This window comes from Spermophilus citellus (genome assembly GCF_964194105.1).
Source record: "Spermophilus citellus genome assembly, chromosome: 9".
Lineage (NCBI taxonomy): Eukaryota > Metazoa > Chordata > Mammalia > Rodentia > Sciuridae > Spermophilus > Spermophilus citellus.
In genome coordinates, this window is record NC_138191.1 from 56,783,223 (window position 1) to 56,809,639 (window position 26,417).

Genomic DNA, 26,417 nt, shown 5'->3' on the forward strand with positions numbered 1-26,417 from the left:
CCATGGACAGCAGAAACAGGGCAGAGCAGATCAGTGCAAAGTCAATCAGAAGACATGGTTATCAGAAGGCATCCCACAAATGTCCTCTTCTCTGCCCCCACCTTCACTACCCATGCTCACATGGAAATTTTCTCAGGTATGTGTGCCCCTCTCTCTTCCATTATGCTGTCAGCTACTTGATTCCACAACACAAGAAAGCTATCAAGTCATATTGCTGCTTGAGTTTAATAAGCCCACCCCCTCTATCCATTTTAACATTCACTAGCTATGTCTGTTTGGCAAGCTACATAACTTTACTTAAGTTCAATTCCTCTGTAAATTGAGGCATTCACAGTTCTTGTCTGACAGAACTGTTGTAAGGATTAAATAAGATAACTTGTGTAATGTACTTGGCACAGTGTCTATCACCTATTAAGCAACCAAAAATTAGCTATTGTTTAACTGAAATAATAGCCTCTCTTTTTCTTTTAAGTAGTGGTAGAGTAAACAATGGGGTAGAAAACTCAGGATAGGAAGTTCCTAAATGATTATCACAAAAAATGAGAGATGAGTAAAAATAAGTAAAATGATTGCCAAGCCACGCTGTGATCGCCTATGAACTGGAAAACATAAAAATGTGGTGGCACCAATCCATACATCATCATCTCAATTTCTTCAGCCATGCTCAGAAGCCTGGTAGAGAAACACTCAGGCAAACAACTTCTCTTGGTTTGGCGTTTAGAAGAAAAAGGAGTAGGAAAGAAAGTTAAGGGGCAAAATCACCTGTTCATCTCTTTAAGAATGTCTCTGGAGCATCTCCTATGCATCAGGCTCAGGACTATGTCCTTGTATTAGACAGGGAAGAAGGCAGAGTCAGAAGAGGACCAAATAACATAGAAAAGGAAAATATTCTGGAGAGCTCAGTGAGTCTGAAGAAGAGGGACAGTCACCAATTTAAGGCAAAATAAAAATAATTATTAAAATGAATTTTTAAAACACTAAAAATTTTGATATCTCTGATATGAGGGTTTAATTCCTTTCATACTTTTATCAATATTCCCACTTTTCTACCATAAGAACTTTTTCATAATTAAAGATTGAAAAATTACTAACTAGGGAGAGCAAGAATAGAGGAATAGAAAAGATAATTTTTTCTATTAGACAACCCAACTAATGATATCAGCTGAAACAATCCTGGCTAATGATGGGTGGCCCAAATGGGTGCAATGAAAAGGAAATGTCACTTTTGAGATTTCTAGGAACAATGAGAAGAGAACTGGTAAGGCAGCCCACCTGCACAGCAAGAGATACATAACGTACTGGGATTAAGAGCAAGAGCTCTGGTGTTAGACCCATCTCAGTTGAATCTCAGTTCTGCCTTTAACAGTGAGACATTAGAAAGCTGCTTAAGTTCTCCAAGACTTTACTCAGGACTGTACCTCACCTCAACGGGATGCTGGGAGATAGGAACAGCCATTTGAAACCAATCTTCCCTCTTCATTATCCCAGTGAACTTTCTCCTTAGCTATAATTGAAGGCTGCCTAGTCAGTTGATAATATGGAACTCCTGATAGATTATAAGGGCAGGACTTAGCAGTGCCTTGCACAGAACAGATTTTCTCCTTTTCACTGCACCCATTTGGGCCCAGCCATCATTAGCCAGGATTGTTTCAGCTGATATCATAAGTTCGGATGTCTTAAATCTCTGATCAACAGAGGCTTGCTTCACTGCTGAAATAATGAATTAGTCATCTTTTCCCCTACATGTACACTATGCTCACTGGACCTCCCTGTGTTAAACATCACTCCATTCCCTCTCTTGTCCCAAATTCAAATCCGGACCTTCCTACCCAAGTTTTTTTTGGTTCATTTGTTTTACACCAACCTTCACTCTTAGAGATGGTTGTTGGTGGTTCTTAAACATTATGCCTTCTTTCCTCCTAACTCTTTTTTTTTTAGCTTTAGGTGGACACAATATCTTTATTTTATTTTATGTGGTGCTGAGGATCGAACCCCGGTTCGGTTCTGCCCGCACTAGACGAGTGCTCTACCACTGAGCCACAATTCCAGCCCTCCCCGAAACTTTTTACTTTGACAATTTTCAGTCCTACCAAGACAACTCAAGAACAGTAAAATCAACACACATATACTCTTTACCTCACTTCACCAATGTTAATACTTATTGTGTTAGCCTTCTCTTTCTGCCCCTCTGAAACAAAACAACAAACCCTCTTTTAAACTTCACCTTCAACTCTCCAAACACTGGCCTATACAGATCACACCCTGCTTGGGGCTTGGCCATACTCTGGTCACACTGTACCACTGGATGAGCTTATATCTGTAATAGTTGTTCCCAAACAACTATTTATTGTAATAAATGCCTGGTTTTAAGGGTTCTCCCTGCACTTTCTATCCCTTGCTTTCCCCAGATATCCTCTCACCCCTCTCTCACACCCTTGAATTTCTCACCTTCACAAAATACTACCCCAAATGTACCTTTATACCACACACACAGAATTTCTCAGTTAGGCACATTTGTCATTTTTTCTGAGTTTCCACTGTGTCCATGAACTTCCTCCTTTCATTTTTTTTTTGAAGTTATAATATACAAATTTAAATTTGTTCTCAATTTGCAGTTGTTTCGATAGTCATCTTCTAAACTGGCTTCTAGAAATGCCCATTATTTCAAACTCTCTCTCCTCCAGCCCAATTTCCATTTGGAATACAGCATATATCTCTTTTCTCTTGTGTTTAGGATTCATTCTTCTCTCTTGACTAATCTCATGGACTAGCCAGGCAAATAACAATATTAGAAAAATTAGGTAACTAAAGGTAGACTATAACCTAAAGATAACAGGTAAGAAATTCTACCATAAACCATTTCTTTTGCTTTTTTTCCTTAACCATAGTTTCCCCTAATTTCCATAAGGCTAACACTGAGGAAAGAAAATCCTCACTCTCTTCAAACTATGGAATGCATAGATAGAAGATGACCCTTTAGAAGTTATCCCTCTTAACAGGATATCCAAAGTATCGTTGTTAACACATATGTTTAGGCCATATTTTTGTTTTGGGATAAGTTTTGTTATAAAAATTAAAATAGTCCCTTCTACATGTTTCCTTATATTAGGAAAATTTAAAACTTCAAAACAACTTTAAGCAGTAAGTAAAGATACATATAATAGTGAAGGGAAAAGCAAGAGCAGAGAATAAAATGATAATAAAATTGAGCTGATGACTTCTAGTACTTTCAGCTATTTCAGGGAGAATAGCATAAATAAGACAAAACAGGCATCTGTGGAGAAAAGATACAGAAAGAGATCTTATAACCCAATCAGATTTATCATATATCCCAGGCCAATGCACTAGTTTCCCCCAACTTTGAGAAAAATGCATTATAGTATACCACTGGATCTGCAGCTTTTCCTTTCAGAATATTATTAATCAATTTTTCAGAATTCCAAATTCACATGCAAATTAAAAATTTCCAAATTTACCATTTAAACTAATCTTTATTGTAATAAATGCTAAAGAAGACAATAAAACTGTCTTAATTAATCAAAATGCTGAACTCTAGAACAACGTCAAGCAAGCAATTGCACTTTGCATAAGTCTTCAGAGTATACTTACTGCCATTCTCTGTTTTTCTCCTCCACTAAGCACATCCATCCAATCCTGAATGCTGTCCCAGCCTCCTTCCCGTTCAAGGATATGACCCAACTGTACATTGTCCAGGTACTCCTTCAGTACCTTTTGACAAATGATTAAAGACAAAGTCAAGCTTATGATAAACTAATATTCTTTATATTGCTTTATTTAAATTAGTATCTCTATAATTCGATTGCCAATGCCATTTAAAAAGGTACTCTTCAGGAAAAAAAATGTGGCATAAAAGTAGTTCTGAACTTTTCAATGCCTATCTATATCAATCTTGACAAAACATGTTTAGCTGCTTAGAGAGATTAATACTATTGTGTATAATCAAAGGATGAGGGCAATTAGAAAAATAAGTGATAATGTAAAGACAGCTGTACATGTGAGAATCACACTTAAGCAAACTGGTTATCACCTCACCTCAACTTAGAAAGTCATAATTAAGGGCTCAGGAAGGCTTCAAAGGGTGGGACAAACTACCCGGAATCTGAATACTTAACTGATTCAAAAAAAAAAAAAAAAAAAAAAAAAAAAAGATGTGAAAGGGAGCATTTTTAATGGGTCTAGATTATGAATAGTCCTTACAAGATCAGATATCCCCTTCTTTTTCTGATCTTCTCTTCCATCTGGATATATCACTTGGTCTCGAAGTGTTCCAAGAGTCATATAAGGTCTCTGACAGTAGTATAGCAACATTAGAAGGTAAGTTTTTAAAACATAAATAAAAAGATCTTAAACATTACAAAACAACTCAAGATCATACCTGAGGAACATAAAATAACTTTCCTCTCTCTGGCTTAGTTAGACGTCCTCCAAAAAGAGGCCATAACTGTAAAAGGAGAGAGGAAAGATGTCAGTCATGAAATTCACAACATAGTAGAAAGTATTCCAAAATAAGGCTGAAAATTGGAGGCCAATTTGTACATACTTCACCAAGAACACGAAAGAGTGAACTCTTTCCACAGCCATTTGGACCACAAATTAGAACATTGGCCCCAGATCGAACCTGAAAGAAAATTAATCTATGAATTAATTAAATCAAGTAAATATATATGCAATAATCATTTTCTTAGAGACAAATAGCTCCTTGCTAATGATAAATCTTCTTTTTTGTCTGTAAATGTGACATTAGATGGAGCAGTAGAGGGTTATATTAAGGAATATTTTACTTTTGCTTACTTTACAATTTTTTTCATTTAAAAACCACTGATTGTTATCACTCAATTTGAATTAGAAACAAAGCTAAAACTTTAAAAATATCTGAGAATTCTTGAAAACAATGTGCATATCCATCTTATAAAAAAACTAATTGTATATACAAACTGTTCCTATGACTTGCTTTTATTACTTAACAATGTATTACAAATATACATTATATTTGTATATTTAGATCCCTCTGTCCATTCTTTTAATGCCTGCAGTACAATGCATTGTAAGAATACACTAACGTATTTAAACACACCTCCTTTGGTTAAATAGTTACGGCACCTGCATTTTGTTTTGCTTTCTTAGATAAAACTGCAATGAACCTCTGTATCAGCAAGCAAATTTATGCACTAGTGAAAGTCTACAGATTCTTAGAAATTAGAAGTGTTGGATCAAACTTTATGTGCATTATAAATACTTACAAATGGCACCAAATTTTTCTGTAATAACATAAAGTGAAATGTAAAAATGTAAAGTGTGGTTACATTCTAAGCTTATGGCCTTTTAAGTATCTAATTACCTCTATGAGAAATGAGAAATGAAAAAACCTAGGTTATAATTCTAGTTTACAACAGTAACATCCACATAGCACAGCAGGAAAGAAGTCTGATCAGAGAACCAACTGTGTAGCCTGGCTTTGACAAATTTTTTAAATTCGTGAGCCTTAGATTCCTATTATTTAATTCAATGAATATTTACTGAATGTTCTGTGTTAATCTCTCTTACAGGGCTGCATTAGTGAATAAAAGAGACAACAAAACCCCTGCTCTTGTCTGTTAATATTCTAATGGGAAGAGAAATACAATAGAGAATATGCATAATAAATAAGTAAATTAAGTTGTATTAGAAAATCTCAAGGGTGGTGGAGGAAAAACAGGTCAGGATAAGGAAACTCTGGAGAGGGTGAGGGAAGTTGCATTTTTAAGGTCAAGAGTAGACCTAATTGAAATGGGTAGAACTTTGAAAGAAGTGAATTAGAATTTATCTGGAGAAAAACTCTTCCAACCCATCTTCACTCACAAAAACCTGGTGCAAAGGCACTGAAAAAGGAAGGTAGCTGTCCTTTTCAAAGAAACAGAAAAGAGGTTGAATTTGGCTGGAGAAGAAAGAGCAGAAGTAAAGAGTAGTAGGAAAGCGATAGGGACAGGACGGGGCAGGCAAATCCTACAAGGCATTGTAAGTCACTGAAAGGACTTCAGCTTTTGCTATAATGAAATGGAGGGTCATCAGCATTATTTATATTAGCCAACAGGTGGAAGCAACTAAAGCAGATGCACGAATCAACAAAATGTGGAATATACATTACTACTATCATGTGGATTTTGAGTGTCCCCTAAAGGGGAAACTTGGCCCTTTGGGTGGCACTATTGGGAGATAGTAGAAACTTTAAAAAGTAAGGTCTAATGGGAGGTCTTTAGGTCACCAGAAGCATGCCCTCAAAAGAGACAATGGGACCACAGTCCCTTTCTCTTCCTCTCTTTCATTTCTCAGCCATGAAATGAGTACTTCTGCTCTGCCACAGGTTTCTACCATGATGTGCTGCTTTGCCACAGGTCCAAAGCAACAGTACTAACCAATCATGGACTGGAAGCTCCAAACTGTGAGCCAAAATAAATTTTTTCTTCTAAGTTAGTTACCTCAGATGTTGTTACAGTAACATAAAACTAACACACATAAAATGGACTAGTACTCAAACTTTAAAAAATAAATTTTAATACATGCTACAATATGAATGAATCTTGAAAACACTGTGTTAAGTAAAATAAGCCAGATACAAAAAAGACAAGCATTGCAGAATTTTGTTATATGAGATAGCCAGAATAATCAAATTTAAAAACAGAAAGCAGACCAAATCCCTTCTAACTTTGCTTAAGTCATATGTGTACCTATAATGTTAACTTACTTTACTTCTGGATTCAGACAGAAATAAAGGAAAGCAGCAGAAAGGACCAAGAGGCATTCTTAAATGGAGAAGTCCCATGTCCCTTTTTACCCTCAGGAAGTGGCAATAAATAGGCTTCTGGAAAACTGATGAAGACAGGGTTCTAAGTGTGTTTTTGCTCTGAAAGCAAGTCTGGAAGGTGGCTACCTACTTGGCACAGGATGCACTAAAGGGACTGGAGTACTGAGGGCTAACTAAGGAAGCACTTCTGTGACCCTTGGAGCCATTTGACATTTACCAACCATATTTAGATTTTCTGTACTTCCTCTAGTGTTTCCTAGATTTAAAATGTGATAGTGATATAATTCTCATTGTTGGGCAAGTTCAAAGTACTTTGCATAACTAACATTGTTCACTTTTACAGTTCTTTAAGAAGATAGGAGATGTACTTAATTACTAAGAGCAGAAAAACTGAAGGTCTAACAATTTAAAAACAAATACAATAATTACTCTTTATTTTGTAAAGTATTAGATAATGAAAGCAGCTGAAGAAACTCCCATATAAAACACAGATTACAGAAGGCCATACACATAAGCATGTAGAGAAAAATTATAGAGCTGTGCTGTTCAATATAGCAGCCACTGGTCATATGTGGCTATTTAACTTAAAATCAAACTAATAAAATTAAATAAAGTTTAAAACTGATTGAGTTCCTCGGCTGTACTAGTCACATTTTGAATGTACCTGACTATAGTGCTGTACAGAGCAGATAAAGAACATTCCATTATCACAGAAAGTTCTATTAGACAGAGGAGAGAGTCTGCAAGATAGTAATTTGTTACTAATCTTTACAAAACCATTCATACAGTCCCACAGTCACATAACTTAAACAGTAATCCTTAGATCCCCAAGTCTTAGAAATTACACAAAAATATTCATTGCTTTTTATTTTTAATGTGGACTATCATATCCTGTTTCACTAAGAGCATACACTGAACCAGCATCACTACTCACTTGGCCTGGAATTCTACTTTTTTGAGGGATAGCTATTTGTAGTGCAATTGGGCTGCTCTCCTGCTGGTTTATCAGTAATAAAAAAGCCTATGTCTTATTTTTATAGGTATAAATCCTCCTGTATAGTCAAAACAATACCTAACCATAATTTCTTTTTTAATTTAAATGAAATTAAAATTATATTCACATATTTAAATTATCATTCTACACTTTCTGCAATGATGGAAATGTTCATATCTGCTCTGTCCAATACCACATCCAGGTGTGGATACTGACCGAGGAACTTAATTTTAAATTTTGTTTAATTTTAATTAGTTTGATTTTAAATTAAGTAGCCACATGTAACTAGTAGCTATTGTACTGAACAGCACAGCTATAGAATTTCAATTAACTATATCTTCTATGGCTTTCTTGGTATGTACTTTATTTGCAAAAAAAAGAAATATTTGATACAGTAGTAGCACTTGAAATTTTAAAGTCAGGTCAAAATTAGATTTCTAAGTTATTTAAGACTTAGGTGTGTTGTTTTTTATTTTTTCCAATTTGTTCATTTTAGAGATACAGTAGAGTATATTCTGACATATTGTACATACATGGAATATAACAGATCCGAATTAGGATCCTATTCTTGTGTTTGTACATGATGTGGAGTTACCCTGGTCATGTATTCATAGGATACATTCAAGGATAGGAAAGTTATGTCCAATTAATTCTACTGTCTTTCCTATTCCTCTCCCTCTTTCCTTCCCTTCATTCCCCTTTGTCTAGTCCAGTGAATGAGGATTTAGTTTTGAAATAAATCAAGCCTTAAAATTAATTTAAATATTCAGACAATAATTTTTCAGTTCACTTTTTAGGCTTTTATGTAAGCATTTTAAAACTTACTTCAAAATTAAGATCTCGGATTAAGATATCTCCATTTGGTGTTGCTAAAGGAACATGATCAAACCTGTAGAGGAAGTTAATAAAGAGAATGATTTTAAAATATATAAGGAACTTGTACAATTTAATACCAAAACCACAATAACCTGATTTTAAAAATTGGGAAAGAACACAAATAGAGACTTCATAAAAGAAGAAATTTCAGATGGTCAACAGGCATATGAAAAGGTGCTCAGTACCTCTAACTACAAAGGAAAATGCAAATCAAAACCACAATGAATATCACCTATTAGAATGACTATTATCCAAAAGACAAGAGGTAATGGCTGGCAAGATGTGGAGAATGGGGAACCCTTGTACACTGTTGGTAAGAATGTACATTAGGGCTGGGAGTATAGTGGAGTGGTAGAGAGCTTTGCTATCACACACAAGGCTCTGGATTCCCAGTATCTAAAAAAAGAAAAGTAAATTGAGAAAGCCACTTTAGAAAACAAAAAATTAAAAATGTAATTACCATCTGATGCAGCAATTTCACTTCCAGGTAGATTTACAAAGAAAATAAAACCAGAAAACCAGATAACCAAAACCAAGGCCAGACAACCAGATAATCAAAAATCAGACAATCAAAGAGATATCTGAACTCCCATAGTCACTGCAGTATGTATTCTCCAAGCCGAGTTACAGAAATCACTAAATTTCCTTCAATTAATGAAAGGATGAAGAATATAGTGTGTGAATATATACATACATACATACAAACAAATGGATTATTATTCAATCTTTCAAAAAGGAAGAAAATCCTGCCATTTTTGAGATGGATGGAACATTATACTGTGCAAAATAAGACAAAAATAAAAATACTATAAAATCTTACTTATGTAAAATTTAAAATAACCAAATTCATTGAAAGAGAGAATAGAATGGTGGTTTTCAGAGGCTGAAGGAGGAAAAAATGGGGATGATGTTGGTCAAGGGTATAAAGTTTTGGTCATAATACAAGAGCAAGCTCAGGAGATTTAATGTATAGCATGGGACAATAGTTAAAAACAATGCATTGTATACTTGAAATTTGTTAAGATAGATCTTAAATTCTCACACATACATACAAATGGTAACTACGTAGAGACGTCAGACATGTTAATTAGCTGAAATGTGGTGATAATTTCACAATGTATACATAATGTCAAAACAATCTAGTTGCATATCTGAAATATATATTTTCTATGTCAGTGATATCTCAAAGCAATTTCTTAAAAAACAAGATTAATTTTAAATTAAATACTAAGCAACTTTAAGCTAAAAGAGAAAGGTTATTACAAAAGCTTAACAAGGCTACTATAAAGCTTATGGTGCTAAAGAATCTTTTGACATACTTTATAATGTTATCTGCATTGATGATTTCTCCAGCACCAGGTATCAAGGTACTGACTTGTACTTCTTCAGTACCTGAAATGGAAAATACGTATTAAAGCATCATACTGTGTCAGTAAAAACTTAAAATTGTGACCTCAAACTCTGACATTCATATTTACCCTTTTCCTGCTGCAAGACCATTGTGCGTTCATATTTGCCATGATTTAAATCCTTCAGTACTTGCATTAATTCTGTAATCCGGGCAGTAAAACTAAAATTTTAAAAACAGGAAACCATAATCAAAATTCCAGACTATTATTACATCTTTTATTTTATACAAACCTAACTGGAATTTCTAAAATTATAATTCAGTTTAAATAAAATAACTCAAAAGAAGTCTCACCATGAAGAATTAGTGCTTTCTTCAGTAAAAGCAGGAACATGGAGATAAGGGAAGAGGTTTCAGAAACTCCCCAACTCAACCACACAATATGTGATTAACAAGCAAAACAAGACAGTTGTTTAATGTTAGAATTTTAAGTAATATTTTTATGGACCCTATAAAAGGACAATTGGTAGTGTACTCCTCAGACCCAGGAAGGAAAGACACTGTGATCCCTACTGGAGTGACCTATTAAGAAATGTGTAAAATCAACCTTTCCATCTGAACGAAGAATACACTAGATGTGTGCCAAATGCATGCTGCCTCCCTGAACACAGGGAAGAACTGGGAACAGTCTCTTTTTCTTACTCGGGAAAGGGAAAAAGATAAAGAGTTCTTAATATTAGATGGAAATTGCTGGGGCAATAGACAGAAACCAAAACTAGTAACATTGTAGTTATCAGAGAAGTAAAAGGGAATTTTTAAAGAACAAGCAGAAAGATCCTAAAGGAAATTTTGGGAAGTGATGGATGTTTTTATGGTATTGATGGAGTGATGTTTACCCAGGTTTTCATTCATTAAGTTGTATGAATTAAAAATATAGTTTTTTTAATACGTCAATCACACTTTAATAAATTTTTTAAAAGAAATCCTCAAGGAACAGAGCCATACCACTCCACATAGCATGAAATATATAAAAGCATGAGCAAAGTTATTTACAAATAGAAAAAATATCAACATTCTCAAGAGAAAGAGACTCCTCATAGTGGTTTGCAAGTTCTAATTGACCATGAAGATATTAACTATCACAGGGGGAAAAAGGAAGGAATGAAGAGAAATGTGAAGATGAATCACAGGCCCAAGAAAGAGCTTAAGTGATCAAATTTCCTCAGGTAATCTGAAATTTATAGGGCTTTTTTCATTATGGTTTTTTTTTTTTTACATTTGAGTCAAATGGGGTATAATTTCTCATTTTTCCAAGTGTACAGGTTGCAGAATCACATTGGTCATACAGTCACGTATAAACATACAGCAATACTAGTGTCTATTGTATTCTGCTGCCCTTCCTATCCCCCCTCCCCTCCCCTCCCCTCCCATCACTTCTCTGTACCAAATCTAATGTGACACATTTCTTCTTTTTTTTTCCCTCACATCATCATACATGTATTTTTTTATAATGATGAGGGTGCCCTTCCTTCTTCCGTGCAATTCCCCTTTTCCCTCCCATTCCCTCCCACCTCTCTTCCCTATTTAGTGGCAATCTTCTTCTCATGGTCTTCCTCCCTACCCCATTTTGAGTCACTCCGCTTATTCAGAGAAGACATTTGGCATTTGTTTTTTAGGGTTTGGCTAACTTCACTTAGCATAATCTGCTCTAATGCCACCCATTTCCCTATAAATGCCATGATCTTGTTTTTTTTTTTTTTTGATGCCGTGTAATATTCCATTGTGTATAAATGCCATATTTTTTTTTTTATCCATTCATCTATTGAAGGGCATCTAGGTTGGTTCCACAGTCTAGCTATTGTGAATTGTGCTGCTATAAACATTGATGTGGCTGTGTCCCTGTAGTATTTTCTTTTTAGGTCTTTTGGATATAGTCTGAGAAGGGGAATAGCTGTGTCAAATGGTGGTTCCATTCCCAGCTTTCCAAGGAATCTCCATACTGCTTTCCAAATTGGCTGCACCAATTTGCAGTCCCACCAGCAATGTATGAGTGTACCTTTCTCCCCGCATCCTCGCCAGCACTTGTTGTTTGACTTCAGAATGCCCGCCATTCTTACTGGAGTGAGATTGTATCTTAGAGTAGTTTTAATTTGCATTTCTCTGATTGCTAGAGATGGTGTGCATTTTTTCGTGTATTTGTTGATTAATTGTATATCCTTCTCTGAGAAGTGTCTGTTCAGGTCCTTGGCCCATTGTTAATTGGGTTATTTATTTTTTTGTTGTTTAACTTTTTGAGTTCTTTGTATACTCTAGAGATTAGAGCTATATCTGAAGTGTGAGAGTAAAAACTTGTTCCCAGGATGTGGACTCCCTATTTCCTCACATACTATTTCTCTTGCTGAGAAAAAACTCTTTAGTTTGAATTCATCCCATTTGTTGATTCTTGATTTTAACTCTTGTGCTATAGGTGTCCTAATAAGGAATTTGGGGCCTGACCCCACGTGATGGAGATTAGGGCTTTTTCTTCTATTAGACGCAGAGTATCTGGTTTGATTCCTAGTTCCTTGATCCATTTTGAGTTAACTTTTGTGCATGGTGAGAGAAAGGGATTCAATTTCGTTTTGTAGCATATGGATTTCCAGTTCTCCCAGCACCATTTGTTGAAGATGCTATCCTTTATCCATTGCATGCTTTTAGCACCTTTGTCTAATATAAGGAGTTGTAATTTTATGGATTGGTCTCTGTGTCTTCTATTCTGTACCATTGGTCTACCATCCTGTTTTGGTGCCAATTCCATGCTGTTTTTGTTACTATTGCTCTGTCGTATAGTTTAAAATCTGGTATCACAATATAGAATTGCTTTAGCTATTCTGGGTCTCTTACTTTTCCAGATAAATTTCATGATTGCTTCTTCTATTCTGCAAGGAATGCCATTGGGATTTTGATCAGAATTGCATTGAATCTTTAAAGTGCTTTTGGTAATATGGCCATTTTAATAATATTAATTCTGTCTATCAATGAGCAAGGTATATCTTTCCATCTTCTAAGGTCTTCTATTTTTCTCTTTAAGGTTCTGTAGTTTTCATTGTATAGATCTTTCACCTCTTTTGTTAGGTTGATTCCCAAATTTTTTTTTTTTTTGAGGATACTGTGAATGGGATAGTTGTCCTTATTTCCATTTCAGAGGATTTGTCACTGATATACAGGAATGCCTTTGATTTATGGGTGTTGATCTTATATCCTGACTTTGCTGAATTCATTTACTAGTTCTAGAAGTTTCTTGGTAGAACCTTTTGGGTCTGCTAGGTATAGGATCATGTCATTAGCAAATAATGCTAATTTAAGTTCTTCTTTTCCTATATTTATGCCTTTAATTTCTTTCATCTAATTGCTCTGGCCAGTGTTTCGCGAACTATGTTGAATACAAGTGGTGAAATCTGTCTTGTTCCAGATTTTAGAGGGAATGCCTTCAATTTTTCTCCATTTAGAATGATGCTGGCCTGAGGCTTAGCATAAACAGCTTTTACAATGTTGAGGTAAGTTCCTGCTAGCCCTAGTTTTTCTAGTGTTTTGAACATAAAGGGATGCTGTATTTTGTCAAATGCTTTTTTGCGTCTATCAAGATGATCATATGGTTCTTATCTTTAAGCCTATTGATGTGGTGAATAACATTTATTGATTTCCGTATATTGAACCAGCCTTGCATCCTAGGGATGAATCCTACTTGACCATGGTGCACAATATTTTTGATATGTTTTTGTATTCGATTTGCCAGAATTTTATTGAGGATTTTTGCATCTATGTTCATTAGATATATTGGTCTGTAGTTTTCTTTCTTTGAAGTGTCTTTGTCTGGTTTTGGAATCAGGGTAATGTTGGCCTCATAGAATGAATTTGGAAGTACTCCCTCTTTTTCTATTTCCTGAAATAGCCGGAAGAGTATTGGTATTAGTTCTTCTTTAAAGGTTTTGTAAAACTCTGCTATATAATCATCTGGTCCTGGGCTTTTCTTGGTTGGTAATCTTTTGATGGCTTCTTCTATTTCCTCACTTGATATTGGTCTGTTTAAGTTGTGTATATCCTCCTGACTCAATCTGGGCAGATCATATGACTTAAGAAATTTATCGATGCCTTCATTATCTTCTACTTTATTGGAGTATAAGGTTTCAAAATAATTTCTTTTTTTTTAATATTTATTTTTTTTTAGTTCTCGGCGGACACAACATCTTTGTTGGTATGTGGTGCTGAGGATCGAACCCGGGTCGCACACATGCCAGGTGAGCCCGCTACCGCTTGAGCCACATCCCCAGCCCCTCAAAATAATTTCTAATTATCTTCTGTATTTCTGTAGTGTCTGTTGTGATATTGCCTTTTTCATCCCGTATGCTAGTAATTTGAGTTCTCTCTCTTCTTCTCTTCATTAGCATGGCTAAGGGTCTGTCAATCTTATTTATTTTTTCAAAGAACCAACTTTTAGTTTTGTCAATTTTTTCAACTGTTTCTTTTATTTCAATTTCATTGATTTCAGCTCTGATTTTAATTATTTCTTGTCTTCTACTGAGTTTGCTGTTGATTTCCTCTTCTTTTTCTAGGGCTTTGAGATGATGTGTAAGCATTTATTTGTTGTTTTTTTTTTTGAGGAATGAACTCCAAGCAATGAATTTTCCTCTTAGTACCACTTTCATAGTGTCCCATGGATTCCAATACGTTGTGTCTGTGTTTTCATTTATCTCTAAGAATTTTTGAATTTCCTACTTGATGACTTCTATAACCCATTGTTCATTCAGTAGCATATTGTTCATTCTCCAAGAGATATAGGAACTTTTCTTCCTTCTTTTATCGTTGATTTCCAGTTTCATTACATTATGATCAGATAAACTGCATGGTAATATCTCTACTCCTTTATATTTGCTAAGAGTTGCCCTATGGCATAATATATGGTCTATTTTTGAGAAGGATAAATGTGCTCCTGAGAAAAAAGTATATCCGCTTATGATGGTTGATATATTCTATATATGTCAGTTAAGTCTAGGTTTTTAATTGTGTTATTCAGTTCTAGTTTCTTTATTCAACTTTTGTTTGGAAGATCTGTTCAGTGGTGAGAGAGGTGTGTTAAAATCTTCCATGATTATTGTGTTGTGGTCTATTTGTCTCTTGAACTTGAGAAGAGTCTGTTTTATGAACATAGCAGCACCATTGTTTGGGGCATATATATTAATGATTGTTATGTCTTGTTGGTGAATGGTTCCCTTTAACAGTATATAGTGTCCTTCTTTATCTCTTTTGATTAACTTTGGCTTGAAGTCAATTTTATTTGATATGAGTATGGCCACCCTTGCTTGCTTCTGAGGTCCATGTGAGTGGTATGATTTTTCCCAACCTTTGACCTTCAGCCTGTTTATGTCTTTTCCTATCAGATGAGTCTCCTGTAGGCAGAATATTGTTGGATTTTTTTTTAATCCAGGTTACTAGCCTATGTCGCTTAATTGGTGAGTTTAAACCATTAACATTTAGGGTTACTATTGATATATGGTTTGTACTTTCAGTCATGTTTGTTTGTTTTTGTTATATAACTTCATTTGTTTTTCCTCTTTGATTAGTTTTTTCCTTTACTGTGCTACCTCCCCCTGTTGATTTTCATTGTTGTTTTTCATTTCCTCTTCATGTAGTGTTTTGCCCAAAATTCTTTGCAGGGCTGGTTTTCTGGCTGTAAATTCTTTTAACTTTTGTTTATCATGGAAGGTTTTTATTTCGTTGTCAAGCCTGAAGCTCAATTTTGCTGGATACAATATTCTTGGTTGGCACCATTATCTTTCAGCGTTTGAAATACGCTGTTCCAGGATCTTCTAGCTTTCAGCGTCTGTGATGAAAAATCAGCCGTTTACCTAATTGGTTTACCTCTAAATGTAATCTGCCTCCTTTCTCTTGTAGCTTTTAATATTCTCTCCTTGTTCTGTATATTTGACATTTTCATTATGATGTGTCTTGTTGTGGGTCTCTTGTGGTTTTGACATTTGGCATCATATAGGCTTCTAGGATTTGGATTTCCGTTTCATTCTTCATGTCTGGAAAGTTTTCTAAAATTATTTCATTGAACAGATTGCTCATTCCTTCGGTTTGGACCTCTAAACCTTCCTCTATCTCAATGACTCTTAAGTTTGGTTTTTTTGTTATCCCAGATCTCTTGGGTGTTTTGCTCATGGTTTCTTACCAGCCTTTCTGAGTTGACTAGACTCTTTTCAAGATGATATATTTGTCTTCGTTGTCTGATATTCTGACTTCTAATTGGTCTACTGTATTGGTGATACTCTCATTTGAATTTTAATTTGGTTTATAATTTCCTTCATTTCCAGGATTTCTGTTTGATTTTTGTATCCCTGTAGAGTTGTTCTTCTGCTTCTTGTATTTGTTTATGTAATTTGTTGTCAAAGTGATCTTTCATTGTCTGCATTTGCTGTCTAAGGTCTTCTTTAAGACTCCATACCAGCTGAAGCATGTATATCCTGAAATCTTTATCTGACCATCTCTCTGCCTTGTCTAGCAACTCTTGTAATGTTGAGCTGTCCTGCATTGTTTGTGTTCCTTTTTTTCCTTGTTTTTTCATGATGCCCACGTTTCTTTTCAGCTCTGTCGGACTGTTGTGCTATTATTTTCTCCTATAAATTTGTTTCGATTTTGTGTAGCTCCGAGATCTCTCCATTGTGATGGGAGACAATGTCTAGAGATGTTGGGTTAAGTTGTAATTTAAAGTAATTTCATCAGTTTCTTAAAAGGCATACAAATTCTGATGGTGTATAGAGAACTGAAGTTTGGTCTTAGGACTTTATGTTTAGATGGAAAGATGTGATGATATGGGGGTTAGTATATCTTAGCTACTTTGGAGGAGAGCTCTAATGAAGGGGGATATTAACAGGAGAATAGACAGGCGTATTTGGGGGTAGTTAAGTACTTAGGAGGACTATAGAAAGCCTAGAAACATTCACCTATTTGCTTTTAGTAAATTACACATAGTAGAGAGAAAAGGAAAGGAAAAAAAGGAGAAAAAAGAAAATATATATATATATATATAAAAGGAAAAAAAAATGCACTCCTAGAGTTCTATTTTCTTCTTTTTCAGTGGGTGGAATTGTGCTTTCCAGGCTAAGTCTCTGCCCACAGGATGTAGGAAACAATCCGTGGGGAGGCCCTGCCGGGTGTCTCTCCAATCCCAGTCTCTTTGGGTTGCTCCTGGTCTCTAACCCCCTTGCTTCTCCTGCCCACCCGGCCCATTACCAGGGCTCCTCTCCACAGTTCTAGTTTCACTCTGGGCATACAGCTCCCTGGATGCCCTGCTCTCTTGACCGACTAGGCACCCTCTTTGTTTGTTATTCACCCAGTCATCAAGACTAATCTGTCGCCAAACTTGCTGTTGTGTGATCCGATCTGCTGATGTCAATTCTCCAAGATGGTGACTGCCCGTTTCCATGCCGGGGAGTCCAGTGAGGAGGACGGACCTGGGCTGTTTCTTCACTAAATTCCAACTTCAGTTCTCGGTCTGGTGCCCTGTGGAGGCGAGGGTGTCAGACCTCCACAGGATCCGAAATTCCATTTCTCTGTGCTGCCAGGTCTCCACAGTGCTCAATTTCTCCCGGCTGTGGCGGTTTACTGTTTAGTTCCTCGGGTTCCTCCACGCCAGGGCGGCTCGGATTCTCTTGAGTCTGAGCTGTGTCCATGTCCTTCCGATGCTCAAACTCTTGCCTGAGACTCCATGGAGACCAACTTCCCTGAATATTCCTGACAAGACAGCAACCGGCCGTTCTGAACTCACAGCCTGTGAACACGGTGGCACGGGTCATGGGGCCGCTCACTCCCTTCCTGCCGCCATGTTCCTATCAGTCTATGGTCTTTTTTTTAATACTACAGCCCTTTGAGAAGAGTCTAAAACATTGAAAGATTTCATTCCATTCCATGGTCTAAGAACAATTTCATTTTTACACAATCTGATTATACCTACATCTGCATCTACAGATGTCACATGTAGACTTTTAATTTTTTTTTTCCATCAAAGTCAGTTCAAATGTGGGTTGGTTTTTTCCTAAGTTTCCACTATTAAAAATCTAAGAAAAAATTGTCATGGAAACAAAAAAGTTCAAACAACAAAAAAAAATCTATTCATTAACTTAATTTCTGAGAATTAAGAAAAGGCTGCCATGGCCCATCATTTCCCAGCTCATAAAATGCCAGTATCCACCAAGTAAAAACCTGAGAACCACTAATGTAATGTAAGGCTCAAAACAAGTATCTTCAAGAAACATGAAAAGATTTCTGTTAGAGAAAAATCTTGCTTAATTAACTTCTATCAGAATCAGCTTCCTTGAGTAGGAAACGTTGCCCCTTATCTTAACCTCACCTGGGCACAATCATTAAGGACAACGTATTTTTTAAAATAATTCTCTGTAATTGCTCATTATTAACCAGTCTTACCCAGCCAATCTAGTCATTTCTCGCCCAGCCAAAACTATTCGACCCAGAGCTTGAGACATTCGCAAAAGCATCCTTCCACTTTGGTAGTAATCCTTAAATAGAAATAAATATTAGTTTTCATTTACATTTCAAAAATTTTAAATAAGGCTTTATTTTTATTTTTAAATTTTATTATCATCATTATTGTTACTTTACCTCCAGAAGCTCTGAATGCGTACTCTTGAGATGACGAGGATGAGACAAATCTAGGAAAGGACGACTCACAACCAGGTAACCAACTACAGTGGCAATGTCTGAAAAAAAACAGTTAAAGATCTAAAACACTATCATTATTTCACTTTTTCCACAAATCTCATTACACCATCTCTTTGAAAACATACTTACATTTGGCAATTATGCTATCAATGAAGCCCATTGAAAACCGAAACAAAATGAAATTATGTAGGTGTTCCACCTGTCATAAAACAGAAGTTTATTTTCTTAATATATATAAAAATTAAATCTATCATGAGGATAAAACAAACTATAAAATTCATTTATTCAACAAATATTTACTGAGTATCATTTCTGATTATAATTTACATCACACTTCCCTGAGTATGTGCTGATCACAGAGCAGGTGCCAAACACACACTTCATGAAACAATTTTTAAGCAAACAGAATGGAAATTATGAAAGCAATTTAACAATGTTGCTTCCCTTGCGTGTTACAATGCCTCCGTTTATAATATTGTTAGACACATATATCCCCAAACCAATCAAAAGCCAAAGAAAAGGAATAGAGATGAGCTAATTTGGATGAACTATTAGCTATTCAGATAGGTACTCAATTCTTTGTTATTCATGAAGACACACAGTCTTTAAGAATTACATTATAACCAATCTGAACCAAGTGCTAATGTAAATCAATGCCACACAACCTGAGTCTGTGAACTGCATTATCTCAAAATTAGAAATCTACAAACATGATTTATTCTGGAGTTTTAGGGTTCTCAAATTCTCTACCTATCAGATCATTCAAGGTGCTGCATGATCTGGCAGAGTTCTATTTTTAAGCTTGTCTGCTTCTATTTTGCTACTCTTTTTTTTTGGGGGGGGGGATACTGAGGATTGAACTCAGGGGCATTTAACCACTGAGCCACATCTCCAGCCCTTTTTTGTATTTTATTTAGAGACAGGGTCACTCAATTGCTTAAGGCCTTGCTAAATTACTGAGATTGGCTTTGAACTAAAAATCCTCCTCCTGCTTAGCCTCCAGAGCTTCGTGCATCACCCCACCTGGCTATTTTGCTACTTCTTGTTGAGCCCCAGAAATACAGGTTCATTTCATTTCACAGGCTTTCCTCTTGTTCCCTCTGCTAGCAACAAATGCTTTCTTCTTCCCACATGAAGTACCTAATCTTCACTTCATGTGGGCTTCTGACTGAACAGTGCCTCTTCAAGAAGGACCTTGGCCATTCTAGACAAAGTAGCTAGGCAACAAACCCCATCATACACTCTCCCACTACTCTGCTTCCTTTTAGGTTACAGACTTTATTATTGTATAAAATAATAAAGTCTGTAATAAAAATATTATGCAGAATATCCAATTGTTTACATATTAACTGTCTCTTCCACTAAAATGTAGGCTTGCTAAGTACAGGGTAAATTGTTCTAAGTATCTGCAACTACAACAATGTTTGGAGCATTACTCAATGAATACTATGCATTAGACATTGCTCAATGCTACAGACACAACAATGAATAGAATGGACCAGGTCCCTGAGCTCATAGAGTTTACATTTTAATAAAAGAGGATAACCAGAAAACAAATAAGATAATTATAAACTGCCATGTACTTTTAAGGAAACAGATGATTAAAACAAGAAGGAACTGTCACAGAGTGATTTCAAATAGGCTCATCAGTATTAATATTTGAGCTGAAAATCTAAAGCATGAGACTAATCAAGCCATATAAAGAGCAAACTGGTAAACAGCAGTCCCCTGGAAAATGGCCTTAAATGCGTTTTGTCAGTGAGCACTGAAAAATTTCAGTAATGTTAAAAGATAATGCAAAAATCTAGTTTCTGAAATAATTTAAAACTTCTTTTACCTTTCTCAAATATGTATCTAAAATACATATTTAATTTCACAAATTTTGACTAAAATGTAAGGGCCCCAAAGGAAAGATTTTATCCATCAAGTTCATCATCTACTTATCAGTAGCACCATCAATGGAGCCCATCAAGTACTTGATATCTTTTGAAAAAGTAATGAATAAAATTACTTGAATTCAAATTTTCCAAGTAGCAAGTATGTACAAACTGAAATAAAGCTTTCTTAAGAAACAAATGTTTATATTCTAAATCAAATATCAGCAAACTATGACCCCAGAATCTAAATCAAGAATACCACTTGTTTTTGTAAATAAAGTTCTGTTAGAATATAGTCACTCCTATTCATGTATATATTATATATAGCTGCCTTTGAGTAGCAGAGCTGAAAAGTTGCAAGAGAGACTGCATGGTTCCAAAAAAGCCAAAATATATTACTTTAGTAAATTTATCCACTTTCATAAGTGGGCAGATTAATATTCACAGATATTTAAAAGGAAATGTTTTTAAGATATGTATACATATATATACAAGATAAATATTTTCTGGCGTAAACCAAAAAAAAAAAAAAAAAAAAAATTCCGTAAATACATGAGCCACAAATATGTCATCTTACCAGTTTCCGGAAGACTGAGTAGATTGTCTGCTTTTCTCTTTTATTCCCGTTGTAAAAGGCAATTTCTTCACTATTAAGGAAAATAATTTAGCAATTAATTATTGCTTACTTAAGACTGAAAAATAATTGAAATACAATATTTGATGACTAAAAGTTTGTATTTAAATGGCTATTTTGTGACTAAGAGCTTATCTGGTGCATCTCAAACTATCTGCTCAATTTATTGGGTTGCAGCAATTCACACTGGGATGGATCATACACTGGACTGTAGCCAATGCCAAAAGGTAGTCTGGCTATAAAAAATATGACAGGCTAATTCTCAGGAATTTGAAATAAGACACAGTAGGAAGATGCTATGATATGTAAAAAGATATGGCTAGGACAGACATTATAGTCTACAAGTTCAAGTAGAGACCCAAACAGGACGGGGGGTGTAGAAAAAGACAGGTAGCAATGTCTTCACAGCCTTTGAAAAACAGAAAACCAGGTTAAGTCCTGAAGGCTTCACAGTGCATTCCCAGGAGCCCAGATGCATAGTAATTGTTCTTATTCTTGGAACCCTACTACATCCTCACAAATGCCCTTTTCTAGAGCTAGCTTGAATGTATCTACAAAGACGAGAATCTTGACTAGAAAAAGTGGGGAGGAGGGTGGATTTGATAGATGAAAAACTGTTCCACGGAGTTTAGTCAATTTGTTAAAGTCATATAGCCAGCAAGTTAAGAAGCTAAAAATATCACCCCTTTCTGACCTTAAAGTTTATAGTCTTTCCACTATACAAGTATAACAATGTAAACCATCCCAGCAAAGTCCCTTTTCTAGCAGAGAAAAGTAAACATTTACACAGAATTTTAGAAGTCACAGTTGAAGCAACTTCAAAAACCATACAAAATATTTCTTAAAAGTCTTCATTTTTTTCCCTTAAAGTTTTATTCTATTACAAAAAAACCGCCTGTATTTTTCCCATCATGAAAGCAAGGTATTTTCTAACTCAACCACTTCCAAAAAAATTACTTTCCATAAAGGTGAACCACATTTATCCTGTGCTTCCCAGCTTCCTTGACCTGACACAGAGTCCCATATATGAGAATCCCAATACCTATAATTACTCTTTTCTTCTTCTTTGTTTTTTTACTTCTACCTCCTCTTCATATCTAAGTCTACAGATGTTGATGAGGTGAGAAATTTTCCTTCTCCTGGAATGAGTCATTTTAGCCCTAATGAAAAATCTCAAAGGACTGAACATCTTATAATACTAATGACTGACTATTCAACATCTATTCTCTTCCAAGTTTTTCCTAAGAGACCTCATTTTTCTTAAATTTACTTATTCTTTTCTGTGCACCCTAATGCTCACTCCCAACTCATAGAGTACAGGATCCCAACTAATCTAAGCCAATCACTTTGCTGTGGTTGCTTTAGGCATGGGCAAACAATATTTTGGTCATTGAGATGTAAGGGAAAGTCAGCTATATAATTTCTGGGAAAGGTTTCTTTGCTCCCTTAAAGTGACACCAGAAGAGATGGTCCCTTTTTGCTCCTGCACCTTTTTGCAAGGAGGATAGGCTAGTGCAATCTGGGACTGTTTTTGTCATCTTGTAATCACGAGAATTAACCCATGGAAGGGGGCAATACACAAAGAAGGGCATCACAAGAGAACATTCAACAAGAGCAAGAGCCCTAATCCTGCTGTGCCTAGGGCTGCTCTCTCTTAGGAGTCTTTATTGTTGGGATCTTATGAGTCATGTTTGTTTCTGGCAGTAAAAAGTATCCTAGCTGATACCATCTTTCATTTATTTGGCAAAACACCTCTCTACTTAACCCTCTATATTCCCTCCCCAGAGTACAAAACCCCATGTGAAACTAGTACCATTTTAACAATCCAATAACAAAAGAAGGAATCATTAAGAAAGTAATTTCCTAAGTATTTTACAAATTTCAATAAAATAGCCTATAGAGTATTATATAAATATTAGGACCCTCAAAATGACTTAAGATTGGCAGACTGATAATGAGAATATTTATTGAGCACTTGCTCCGTATCAAAAAACTGAGCTAGAAGCTTTATATAAATATTATCAAGTATAATCCTCTATATTATTCACTTCTTATAAATAAGAAAAGTGAGTCTGAATAACTTACTAAAATCATATAATATATGATCACTTAAGTGAAGAGGCAGGTTTTAAAATTAGTATGGCTCATCAAAGATGCATAGTTTTTCTTCCTATTTTGAATACTAAAACTACCTGGAAGATAGGTAAAAACACATGCAGTAAGACTGAATTAGACAGCATTGCAAACATACTCTCAAAATAAAAATGTTTGTGGGTAAATTGAGAAAAAATTTTCTTTGAATAAATACTATAAGCAAATTTTAATTCGAATTGTACACATGACTTAATTTAAAGCAAAATTAACAAAAAGTAGTCAACAGATGATATGAAGAAGGGAATCAAGGATACTATATGGGATTAACAAGAAAAAGGGTTAGAAATAGGAATTAGTGCTTAGTAAAACATACTGTATAAAATGTACATTTCAAAACAAGAAAATATGTACATACTATTTCTGTAAAAGCATTACTAGACATTTTAGAGTCAATTTAAATGACATCAATATTCATAAAATGAATTTTCTGATAACTTGCAGAAATTTGTTCTTACCTGTTTGTAATGAGCCGGGAATTAACATATCTATATTCACCTTCATACTTTTGTTCAGTAATTGTCATCTTACCAATGGGCCTTCTCAGTCTAGTTAGGAATAGCCCAGACACAACCAAGTAGGCCATCATGCTTGCTGGGCCCTATTATTTTTAACAGAGAAAGATACACAAAGTTCAAGGATACCATAATAAAATCCACTGGATACAAACATGTACAATTTCTATAATTAACTCCAATGAATGATAAAAAAAAGGCTCCTTGGGTTAATTTTTTTCCCTGTTTCTTTCCTGAAAAAATACACAATAGTCTCTACACTTTCACTCTGTCTACTACTCTAACCAATGCAGTTCCATCCCCACTCTCCCATATCTGCTTACCTAAAAACCTATAATTTCAGTTCTTACTTTTCCTACAGCATCTAACGCTCTTCTATTCTTCTTGATAAGTTCTTAGTATTCCACAATAATCCTCATATCTCTGTCCTATTTTTCAATGATAATATTCCCTCAGTTTCTTTCCTTATCTCTCTTCTTATCCCAAATTTGTACTTCTAGTCTCATCACTCTTATGATCCCAAGATATTATTGTCAAATTAGTACCATCACACATCTTCAACTCACTGCATAGACACCTCAAGTTCAATTCCCTCAAACTCTGCCTTTCCCTGCTTGTACATCTTGCTTCCAGCTGCTATACCTTCTAACTTTGTAAATGACCCTATCACCCATTCACCATTCTAAGAAAGAAGATTCAAGCTGTCCACGTTCATTACTGACCCTTCTTTCATTACTATATAAAATATATCCTATGCTGTGCCATACAAAAATAATTATTTCTTGAAAATGCCATTCAGTGAGGTTGTTCTTATGTCTGGTAAGCCTAACCTATCTAATGAACACCCATTATCTCCTCAAAACAACTCAAGTATCAGTTCTAATTCTTCCAGGCGGTTAGTACCTGCCACTTCCATTATTAAACTTTTCACACTGTTTTATAATTGCTTGAATAACTACATGTTTCACCTTTGTTCACATGTCACAATTTCTCTTCAGGGGGAATTTAATCATCTTTCTATACTATCTAGCATAATGTACATGAAATACAGTATCTATTCAAAATTGTTTTAAAATTAAACCTAGGGTTATGGGGTGCAGATCAGTCACAGAGTGCTTGCCTAGCATGCTGCAGGCTCTAGGTTTGAGCCCCAGAACCACCAAAAATAAAAAAATAAAAACCTGAAAACCTGATTGAGAGTCTGGGGATATGGCTCAGTGCTAGCACACAGGTTCAATACCTAGCACCAAAAAAAAAAAAAAAAAATCCTGCTTGATTCAAGGTGTTTCAAAAGCCACTGGAAATACAGGGCACGTGATAACTAAAACACAGTTTTTGCTTTCAAAATATGCAAAATCAGATTAACAGTAATACACAAAGATATGTTTGTTTTTTATACTAAAACAAAAATAGTATAGCATAGAGATAAGACAGATTAGAATTAGTCACTCACTCACAATAAAAATAAGCTTTGAGAATGATTTAACCTGAATTACAGGATAGCAAAGGGTTAAGATGCTAGACAAGAAAAGTCAGACAAAACCCACTTTCCCTAGTGTTTTGGAAAGCAATAAAAACCATTATGTAAGTTATTTATTAATTAACTAAAAATGCATATATGTACACATAACATAAAACAATCCCACTATACATGCTTGTGTTATAAATATATATGACATTACATATTAAATGACTAAGTGAGAATATTCAAGAGAAAATTTAAAGGTAACTCTGGCCATGACAAATGCCAGAGGAAAGGTAATAAAACTCATGGGATAGTTATATTATTATAAAATAGTCTTAAAATTGTTGTGACTATTCTGAATGTACTGCTGATATTTAACATTCAAGTTTTAGAGTAAAATGATTGTTTTCAAATCTCCTTTCAGACATTACTTTTCAACAATAAGTGTTTATGTGTTCAATGTTTAAGTACTTCTGGTTATTACTGCGATAAAATTTTTCCAAGTGTCTGACTTAAGGGAAATTAAAAAGCTAAATTAGAATTTTTTAATCTTTAGTATAGTTTATAACCAAACTTTATTAGGTGCATCATGTGAAAACATGTTCTTTGGGATACAAAAAAATTTCTTAGACCATCAAGCTATTCTCAACACAGTACTATAGCAATTTAAAAAGTGAAATAAAAATAGACTTACCTGAACTCCAATTGCACTTGTTAACTTGAAAATATATAAAACTATATCTAAAAATGGCTGTAAAATAAATACAGAAAATTAAAACTGAAGAACTGGATTGCCAACTAATACATGCTAAATACAAAATGTCATTCAACATTTAATACTTAAATTATCAACATGTAGAGTTCATACTGAGCATAATGTACTATAATAGAACTCAGATAAATGACTACATAAAACATATAGTTCTTATCTCAAGAAACCTAAAATAAAGATAACCTTAACAACACCTACTGACATCACATAGGAGAAATACTCATCACTTTCCATCAACTAAGACAGCCCTACTGTGATAATTAAC

At 35.0% G+C, this 26,417-nt stretch overlaps 1 protein-coding gene across 3 annotated transcripts in view; it reads right to left on the bottom strand.

Annotated features, from left to right (window-relative positions):
* Nucleotides 1-26,417, bottom strand: part of ABCD3 (ATP binding cassette subfamily D member 3) — a 94,573-nt gene that overhangs the window by 8,780 nt on the left and 59,376 nt on the right. For all 3 annotated transcript variants that reach the window (XM_081305044.1, XM_081305045.1, XM_081305043.1), the window contains exons 8-20: nt 26,075-26,131; nt 23,859-24,001; nt 21,193-21,262; nt 18,868-18,937; nt 18,679-18,776; nt 18,484-18,575; nt 10,151-10,242; nt 9,992-10,064; nt 8,622-8,685; nt 4,562-4,639; nt 4,397-4,462; nt 4,219-4,308; nt 3,610-3,729 (exon numbers count right to left, since the gene is read on the bottom strand). In XM_081305044.1, coding sequence (XP_081161170.1) covers nt 3,610-3,729; nt 4,219-4,308; nt 4,397-4,462; nt 4,562-4,639; nt 8,622-8,685; nt 9,992-10,064; nt 10,151-10,242; nt 18,484-18,575; nt 18,679-18,776; nt 18,868-18,937; nt 21,193-21,262; nt 23,859-24,001; nt 26,075-26,131 — 1,113 coding nt within the window. The remainder of the gene's footprint in view (nt 1-3,609; nt 3,730-4,218; nt 4,309-4,396; nt 4,463-4,561; nt 4,640-8,621; nt 8,686-9,991; nt 10,065-10,150; nt 10,243-18,483; nt 18,576-18,678; nt 18,777-18,867; nt 18,938-21,192; nt 21,263-23,858; nt 24,002-26,074; nt 26,132-26,417) is intronic.